General features: G+C 30.9%; 2 protein-coding genes across 2 annotated transcripts; both read left to right on the plus strand.

Moving 5' to 3' along the window:
• The first annotated feature begins 1,494 nt into the window (after positions 1–1,494).
• Positions 1,495–5,640, plus strand: LOC129230558 (uncharacterized). The gene is made up of 2 exons (XM_054864961.1): positions 1,495–1,624; positions 4,529–5,640. The coding sequence occupies exons 1-2, from the start codon at positions 1,495–1,497 to the stop codon at positions 5,638–5,640; spliced, it is 1,242 nt and encodes a 413-aa protein (XP_054720936.1).
• Positions 5,641–6,077: 437 nt separating this feature from the next.
• LOC129230559 (uncharacterized) lies at positions 6,078–9,138 on the plus strand. Its single transcript, XM_054864964.1, has 2 exons — positions 6,078–6,096; positions 8,069–9,138. The coding sequence occupies exons 1-2, from the start codon at positions 6,078–6,080 to the stop codon at positions 9,136–9,138; spliced, it is 1,089 nt and encodes a 362-aa protein (XP_054720939.1).
• The last annotated feature ends 1,037 nt before the right edge of the window (positions 9,139–10,175 follow it).

The following is a 10,175-nucleotide window of genomic DNA, read 5'->3' on the forward strand; positions in this document are numbered from 1 at the left end:
AAAAAAAATCTCAGCTGATGAGAAGTATTCATTCAAACTCATGGCAGAAAAATAAATTGTTCATTTAATTTTTTGATGAGATAAAAAATTAAAGTAGATAAGTAGACCATCATGCCCTGTCTCCCTCTACTTGACATGTTTTCAAAACTTTATATCAAACTAGTCAAAAAAGAAAGCTTATCTGCTTGTCAAACATTGTCAGATTATTTCTGAAACTCGAAATGAAATGTTTAGTGTTTAAACAAAACAAACCATTAAATAGTAAGACTGAACGAACAAATTCTGTCAAAAGTAAAATAGTAATCCGACAAATAATTAATCTAAAGTACTAAAAAAGAATAAAACCACCCTAACAAAACTAAATATCTAATTATTAAAAACTAAACAAGTTCCTTTAAATGTATAATTTCGACGAAAAACCCTCCAAAAAGTTAAGTTCAGGGAACTCCTGATTGACAGAAATGCTTGGATGATCTCGTACAGTATTAAGCCATCATCATAAAGTAATTAATACTACCAAAAGTCATTAATACCTTTACTACAAGAACAGAATTTACCGCAACAATTATTTTTGTAATGTAAAATACGTATATGTTTCTCAATTTATCTACAGGAAATACAAAATTTTGACTGTCATATAGTATCTAAAGTCAATACTCATTTGAAACAACTAAAAATATTCAACATTTTTTAAAAACAAAATACTCTTCTTTTCAATTCTAAATCAACATTCTGAAAGTTGCTTTCCAAATTTGACAATTTGGCGCCAATGGGGGGGGGGGGGGGGGAGTTTGTTTTGAATCACACATTGCCAAAAAAAAATCTAAAATTCTCATTTGAAACATTTCTTGTTCGGCTTATCTATGGAGTAAGGATTTAATAGTAACTGGAGTCCCCCTAATAATAACTAAAGAAAACTCTCGATGCCCCTACACCTAAAACAATTTTCAAGAAATTGTTTGAAGGTTATTTTGTTTAAAAGCCTGATTTGTAAGTAATATTTAAAACAAAAAGCTTTGATGTTAATTTTCAAAATTTAAAAATATTCTACGAAAGAAATAACTTGAAAAAGCTTTTATGCAAGAGAAATTATGCATGCAAAAGCATGTCGAGATTTTTAACAACAATTTTTACACTATTATAATGTAGGGGTACTTAAAAAAATGAATATAGATTCTGTTTTGTTTTCTGCCTGCATCCTGCATATCATTTCTTTTCTTCATATCGATAATGATTATTGACAACTTTCATAGCGTCGTCTGTAATATGTCAACTTCAGGTTTTAAATATAAAATTCCTATATTTCTATCAACTGCATTTAAATTTTCTTGATAGATCATTTCAATTCGTGAAAGAACATCATGAAACTAGGAAATTAGTGACGTATAATAGAAATTTCTTTATGATATGGAAAAAATTTCAATCGTGCAACAGTGATCAGCCATATTTTTCTTCTCTAAATTTGTCACTTGTGCATTGCATTGTTTCACAATGATGTCTTTAACAAATTTACCACCTAGAGTTGACCCCGTTGACCATGTTGACGAACTTATTATTTCAGAAAAACGCTCTGATGTTGAACAAGTTCTGGAACAAACACTGCAAGAACTACCTGCAAAAACAGGTACATTGTTATAAAATTATGTCCGAAATTCAGCAGTAGCTTTTTTTCCCCATTTTATTTTTTGATTTTGTAATAAATATGAGTGAAAACTAAAGCAAGTCGTACTGTGCATTCCTAATTCCACAAAATTTTGTGCAAAATTGACAGAACACACATAATATATGCACGATGCTGCAGTTTTTATCACAATTATAATCGGAAATTTTTAATAATTTTTTCATTGCTCAATATATTTTAATGCTTTCCTTGAAGGGAATTGAAACAATTATGAATATTGAATTCAAATTTTGTAGTTTAGTCATAGATTCCTGAGACAAAAAATATAAAATGTGAAAATTTTTCATGTTTCGCTTTTAATGAACTGTGAACAATTTACTAAATGAGCCACTGCAAAAAAGGTTAAATTATCTATGTCCTATTTAATTTTGATTGAATACATGAACACAAAATTATACATTAATTTTTTTTTTCTGTCATTAGCTAAACTAAAGTTTTCATTGAAATAAAAAAAATTTCAAAATTTGTGTGTTGGGCAGAATATTTTACTGCACACTTTGAGTTTTGAAGTACAAATTAGCTAACCTGGGCCCAGAGCCTGTTGCTGGTCGTCCCATTTGTATTTGGGTCATTTCACAGTATTTTTGACATTTGTGTACTGTCCGTAATGTTACCTTTTTTTGCCATAACTTGTTTAAATTACTGTTTGATTTGCAAATTATTTTAATTTGAGTTTGTGTGTTGGTAAGAAAAGCTCAAAATAAAATAATATGCTAATCAAACAGTAAATTAAAAAGTTATTGTAAAAAAGGTCACGTTACGGGCTCTACACAAATGTCAAAAATACCATGAAATGACCCATTTATAATACAGTACCCGCCATTAATAAAATTACTGCATTAATAAAATCTGGAAGAACAGAATCATTGCAATCTCAAAACATGTTATAGATAAAATCATTAACACCATGTTTTATAAAATCACTTTTGGACATCATATATAAAAAAAATTGTTAAAGAAGCACCAAAAAGTAAAGAAATCGGTCTCAGAAGATGAGGAAATCTCAATGCCTAATTCTCCTTCTTCAATAGATGTCAGAAAAGGGTTTGATGTTCAACGATGCACTTTACAGCAAAGAGGAAAATATAATATTGAAAGTTACAAAACTTTTCTTTTAAATAATTGAATCTTTACTCTTTAATTTTGTTAATATATTGGCTTATTGTTCTTTGATTAAGACCCTTGTGCAAATAAAATTAAAAAAAATAAATCATGTTTGAAATGTTAATTGTATTTTGAAATCCTTAAAACAAAAATGAATAAAGTATTAATTTGGCTTTTAGAGTATTTGAACTTCAAAATTTTTCATTTTTAAGTGCGTTTGGGTTTATAAAATCAGCCGCTTTATAAATTCAAATGTCCTCGTGATTTGAATACGTGGCGGACACTGTATTTGTATTTAGCACTAAGTTACCGCCCCAAAGCCAGGGCTAAGGCAAAACTAAATGTGATATACCAGACTTATTTTTTAATTTTCTGTTCATTAAATTCATGTGATTTCTCACTTTTATGCCACATACTAACCTGTACAGTAAGATAAAAAATGTGAGCAATTTATTACTAATGTTGCTGATGTTAACCATACATTTTTGCACTGGCTGTATGGTAAAAGCAAGGATTAAGTTGGTTTCCAAGTAAAACAGGTATTTGGCAGCGGTTTTCAACCTGATTGAGAGAGATTCGTTCCAGATGTGTATTCTCGTTTGATTGTAGTAACGTGCAATGTTTACTTGTATTTTAAAATTAATATCTTACTTTAAATTTTTATTAATTTTAGTTAAGTTACTTGAGAATGCATTAACTGTTTCACTCATTTTTCGTTTGTTAGATACTTTTACAAAATTATAGAATTCCTAAATAAAAACAAAATATGTATTAGTCATAACTGTTTCACTCATTTTTCGTTTGTTGGATACTTTTACAAAATTATAGAAGTCCTAAATAAAAACAAAATATGTATTAGTCAGGGCACTGCACAGCCACAAGACATTTTCTTTTTTTCCTGACCAACTTTTAATTTTCAACTAGGAAATGTAAATCTATATTAAAATTGCTACATTACTCATACTTTTATGAATATAAAACAGAAAGGAATATTACATTATTGCATTACATTAATTATAAATTAATATATTATATACATGTAGCAGGGACGTAACGCGAAAATAATTTCGGGGAGGGTTTAAAAACTTTCGTGCAGAGCTTTGCGCTATTTGTGCTAATGTTCAAGTCGTTGGGTTATCTATTATGAAAGTGTTTTATGCAATTATTATACATATGAAAGACATTTGAGTTTTGGAACAATATTTTTTGGAAAATTTTAAATATAAACCAACATTTAAATCTCAAACCAAACTTTTTTTTTGGGGGGGGGAGGGAGGGTTGAACCATAACCCCTCCCCCTGTATGCAATCCTGACATGCAGTACATTACTTTTGAGTATTTGTAATAATTAATAAATAATATTAATATGATTAATACATATACCTATTTTTATACTGTAAATATCTTAGTCCAAAAAATAAATATAAAATATATCAAAATATCATGATATTTTCAGAATAAATATCGGGTATATACTATATTGTGATGTATATTGACAAACCCTGTCCTTTTACTCTTTAAAAGTTTAGTTTATTTTCAATGTTGTCAGTCTATGTAACATTATTTTAGAGAAATATTTCTTGTTTTACTTTCAATGCAGTTTTCAAATGTTTTATGATAATAATTTAGTTAAACGGGGACTAGTTCCAAGCTCATAACCACCCACCTAAATGTAAGCAAACGTACAGAATAGAAAATATAAAAATACTGAAAATATGCATAACTCAACCCTTTTTCTTTCAGGTATTAAAAAAGGTTCTGTAAAAGGCGTTAAAAAGCGCAAAAAGACTGAAAATGAGTCAATGTCAAAATCGAAACTACGAAAGGTTCTGAGGAACACGGGGCAAGAATATGTGACTAAAAAAGGAAAAATTGTAAAAGCAAAAATATTTGAAGACAAAGATTGTGGCTGCTCAAAGCGGTGCATGACTAAAATAACGAAAGAACAAAGGGAAAAATGTTTTGACAAATTTTGGAAAATGGGCGATTTTGGGAAGCAAAACGCATATCTTAGTGGATTGGTAACGCGTGAAGCTGTGAAACAGCATCGACCAAGGCTCAATTGCACTAATCGTGGGCCCAAAGGCGTCACTTACCAATATCGTATCAATGTTGGACGTGTGAGCAAGCAGGTTTGTAAGAAATATTTTTTGCAGACATTTCTTGTTTCTGACGGCAGATTGTCTAGAGCATTGAGGAAAGAAGAAAATGAGAAAGAACCCAGTGAAGATTTAAGGGGTAAAAAGCCACCTGCAAACAAAACGAGTGAAGAGCAACTGAGTCGAGTACGAGATCACATTAATAAGTTCCCGAGGTATGACAATCATTATAACGTTAATTCAAAGGGAAAATATCTAAAGTACGATCTAAATGTAAAAAAAATGTATGGACTGTATGTTGAACATTGCCAATTTAATAACTTACCTTACGTGAAAGAAAATATATATAGGAGTGTTTTTAATGAGGACTTCAGTTTGACATTCTTGTCGCCACGACGTGACCCATGTCAGCAAACCCGAACTTCACAGACTCACATGCATCGTAAAAAAAGTTGCAAGGCTGATGATGCTGCCATTAATAATACTAACTTAATTTTGCAAGGAATGAGGCCACCAGTGCCGCCTCCACCTCCACATCATTCCAAATTTCCAATGGCTCCCCAGCTTTTCTGCCAAACCGACAATAAATGTGGATATAATCATCTCAGCGCTCAACCCAGCATACCTCAAGAGAAACCCTCTTCGTATAGCCATCCCTCATGCCAAGCCATACTGCCAAACACAAATCCGTTTTTTACTCAAGATCAGAGTGTTCATCAATTTGCGAATCAAACTCCTAGCTTCTTTAATTTGTAGCATATGAAGCAATGTAGAGTTTTAATATTCAGCGAAATGTTTCTATGTGTGCATTTTTATCTCCTCCCCCCCCCCATTTTGATTCAGAATGTAAGTGAATGAGGAAAAAAATAATAAATGGTCTTTTGTATGAAATTTCCCCCTCTTCCAATCAAGGTTGTTTTAAAAAATAGATCTTGATTTAAAAATTATTATTATTTTTTTTTTTTCAAATATATTATTCAAATAATACTTGTCCTAGAAAAATAAGCACTAGTAAATACAACTCTGCTGCAAAAAAAAAAAAATCATTTAACATTCAAATATGTCATTATTGGGGGGTGGTTAAAATGCAATTTTAGGGCTCAGATAGAGGGTGTAGAGCTCATTTTCAACCCATAAGTCCCCAAAATACTGTTTTAGACTATATTTGGTCTCTAAAGGGGTGGGAAGGGGACATGACCCCTTCCCTCTTAAGTTTGCGGCTTCATTGGTGTTGAAATTTTCTTCATTCAAATAACTCTGAAATCGTAGTACACAAAGTTTCTAAGTACTTCCTCAATTTTTTTCTATTTGCACACATTTTTTTTTTTTTTTGCAACAGAGTGTATTTTAATTGACTTAATTTTTCACTTCTTACTTTTCTCTCTACTTGAGTACATTAGAAGTTTTTGTATTATATGTAAAAACACGCACAGTGATGGAAGACTTAAGAAAATTATAACAAAAGCTCACAGATTTCTGAAAAACAAAGCATACTTTTTTAATTGAATACATATAATTTGACTGTTTAATAAAAAGCAAATAATGTGCATATCAAGATCAACATATGAACTCTGCTAAAGTTCTAGTGTCGTAATCAAACAACAAAGGCTTGAACTATGATATACATTACATGTCTGTCTTTATTCCCATTACTCACCAGTTATGCATTAATTAGTCTCTTTTTGTGTTGTTATAGAGATATATATCTTGTGTCAATCATTTCCAACTAGTGTCTGATATTTTGACTTCTTTTTCAAATAGTTTGTGATAACTAACTTGTTAGTAGATTTTAATAGTACTGTGGCTGTATCTTACAACCTATACTTGTGCATTTAATGCAACTGGAAAAATGAGAAGAAATAAGATCAAAGAACTTAAAACTCGTAAATTGGAGAAAACTAAATGAAAAGTCATGACAGTGACACCCTCCTCCTCATCCTCTTGTATAGCTCAGGAAACATATGTACATGTTTATTGCATACACATAAATATAATAGATATTAATTTGTCACTTTACCTGTACAGCAAAATATAAGTAAAGTTCTCATTATAGTTTTTAAACTAAACATATTACAATAAATTATCTTTACTCAAGCTATTTTCAGTATGATTTACCATGAGATAGTTTACGTTTTATCCTCTCAAAAACTAAACTGCAGGGAGCTATATTTCTTCTCAGCTGGGTAATTAAATAAAAGCCTCGTATTTCAAGGTTTTTACAGCCGCAAAAAGATTTTTTTTTTGTCAATGCATTGAGTGAAAAATATCAAGAAAGCTAAAAATCTTGAAACATGAAATTGTGAAGTCCTTTACACTTTGTCAGTATGTTAAAATCTTATAACCCAAATTACTTACAGTTCGCATTGAATTCCAAACAGGCCTGTTGAGTATAGATGGATTATAATTGCTGATGAGCATTTTTTACCTGGGCATTGAATTATTGTTTCATTTACAAAGGAGAAGTGATTTGATAAACATTTTAGTGAATGTATTTGTACCATTCAAAGTCATATAAACAATCTACGTCATTGCTATGTCAACAAAACTAATAGAATATTTCCAAAGATCTTCAAGAAAGTTTGCTTGATTTATAGCTGAAATATGAAATGTTCTGAAAAAATAAATCTGAAATCTTTCAAATGAAGTAGAAATCATGAATGATACTCATTATGTGGGCTCTAAGAAGCTGAACACTATGCAGTGAAAATATATCAATTGTTTCCTGGGAAATTTCCATGTGAAAAATGTTTTGAAGTCATATAAGTCACAGATGAAGTTTCAAGGAAAATATTAATGCAAGACAATCAAAACTTAATTTGTTCTTGTAAGTTTTTCAGTTTGCAAATTTTTTCAATGTTCATTGAAAATGTTAGTACCGGTGCTTTTTTAAAAATATAATTTTTTAAATAGTTTTTTAAATTTTTTTACCTGAACAAAAAGATATGAAATCATTGCTTTTCTGAAAGTTTATATGTCATATTTGTTATGAAATAATTAAAATTTTAATCCAAACGACTATATTGGAAGAAAAAGGGCTCTGCTGTTTAATGTAATATACGAGATAAAATTGTTTTATTGTTGTTAGTATTGGGTGGAGAGCTAGTTCCCAAATTTCACTGTTTTTAAGCATTTTTAAATGTTGAGATTTTGAAGGATACATAACTCTGAGACCTTTTTCTTACAGGTAAAAAACAGAAATCAAGTGGTAAAAAACGTGTGAGAAATGAAATGAATCACAAAACAAAACTAAGGAAGTTTTTACGCAATACAGGACAAGAGTATATCACAAAAAAGGGAAAAGTTATTAAGGCGAAAGAGTTTGATGACAAAGATTGTGGGTGCTCAAAGAAGTGTAATTCCAAAGTAACAAGTGAGCAAAGATTGAAATGTTTTGACAAGTTTTGGAAGATGGGCAATTTTTCAAAGCAGAATGCCTATCTCAGCGGTTTAGTCACAAGAGAAGCTGTCAAACAGCATCGACCTAGATCAAACTGTAAAAACAGAGGACCAAAAGGCGTCACATATCAGTATCGGATCAACGTGGGCCGAGTTAGCAAACAAGTGTGCAAAGTTTACTTTTTAGATACATTTGTTGTATCAAATGGAAGACTGGCCAGAGCTTTGAGGAAAGAAGAAAATGAGCGAGAACCTGGTGAGGATCTTCGAGGGAAAAAAACTCCTGCAAACAAAACGAGTGAAGAGAATTTGAATCGTGTTCGGGAACACATTAATAAATTTCCACGGTACGATTGCCATTATGCTCCGAGTCCAAAAGGAAAATTTCTCAAACCAGATCTCAACGTAAAGAAAATGTATGGTATGTATGTTGAAGAGAGTCAGTTTAACAACCAACCTTATGTGAAGGAAAACATCTACAGAACTGTTTTCAACGAAGAATTCAGTCTTAGTTTTCTATCGCCACGTAAAGAACTCTGCCCACGAGTGGAAGGCCCCAAGACACAGAACAGAACACCTCGTAAGCCAAAATTTCCAAAAGCATTGGCTCATCTTGAATCAGAAAATAATATGCAGTTAAGCCCCCCACAAAAATTTAATTTTCCTCCTCAATTGTTTTGCCCGACAGAAAATGCTAAATGCTCTTATAATCCTATGGTTAATACAGGCCTTCAGGAAAAAGAACCTGTTTATGCACCAACTTGTCAAGCGTTAATAACTGGTGGACCTCCATTCTATCATCAGGATCAGGCTCCACCGTCATTTCATAATCAACCTCCTAGTTTTTTTAATTTGTGATCAGTTCATGAACAAAAAACACGAAAAAACTTCTTCATAGCTTTTGCTACGTGTTCAGATACATTTTAGGTAATATCTAATTATATTTTACAGAGAAGAATGAAATTAATGGCCATAATACGTTTGGTATAGTATGTTACAATTTTTGCATTTTAAATTTCATACTAGGGATGTGCCAATAAGAAATTGGCCGATTACTGATTAATCAGCTATTGATATAATCGGCATAAACAATTAATGATCATTTTTATTGCTACCAATTTGTACGTCATATTTTTCTCAAATAATTTCAACTTGAGAAATATTTAATAGTTTTTTTCTGAGAGAGGATTTGATTTTCTCCTATTTTCTAATTTTCTCAAAATAATTTCAAAAGTTTATCCAATTTCTTTGAGCAAATTTTTCAGATTATTGTTAATAAAACTACTTTTTGCAAACTGGACATGAAAGTTTAAAAATATTAGAGGGTAGCCTGTGGTCAGTAGTCTAATCGAGGAACACTTTTATTTTAACTTTATTTTTTAATTATTTGTTGGCATATAATCCAAGACTTTTATTCTTTATAAAAATTATAAGACTATCTAAAAGAACTATGCTAAAGGAGAAATGTATCGACACATGGAAATGTTGCAACTTAGAAAAATTTGAAAAATAGTGTTTTCTTTAATGAAACTGTTTTAAGTCTCATGATGTAGGGTAATTCTGTTTGAAAAAATATTTTATTACAGTATAAATGATTGTTGCTAGATTTCTGTAGTCTGGAACACCTTTCAATGTCATATTAACAATTAACCTAATACATTGTGATTACAGTCCCTCAGGGTGTCTTTAAACCAGTCTGAATAACTTTGCAGCGTTTCATATTTTTTATTGTCGAGTTCATTTGAAAATCATAAAGATAAGAAATTTTGTTTTATGACCTCGCCAAAAGCACACTAAGACTTCTAGTGTTTTTTTCTTAGTCAAATAAACTAAAGATCATGAAGCAGCTCAAAGTTATGCGGACTGGCTCAAAGATATCCCGAAAGACTGCTGAT

The sequence above is a fragment of the Uloborus diversus genome, chromosome 9 (assembly GCF_026930045.1).
Source record: "Uloborus diversus isolate 005 chromosome 9, Udiv.v.3.1, whole genome shotgun sequence".
NCBI lineage: Eukaryota > Metazoa > Arthropoda > Arachnida > Araneae > Uloboridae > Uloborus > Uloborus diversus.

Coding starts and splice junctions, on each gene's coding strand:
- LOC129230558 (XM_054864961.1), top strand. CDS start 1,495: ATGTCTTTAACAAATTTACCACCTAGAGTTGACCCCGTTGACCATGTT. Junction 1,625..4,528: donor AGAACTACCTGCAAAAACAG/GTACATTGTTAT, acceptor TTTTTCTTTCAG/GTATTAAAAAAGGTTCTGTA.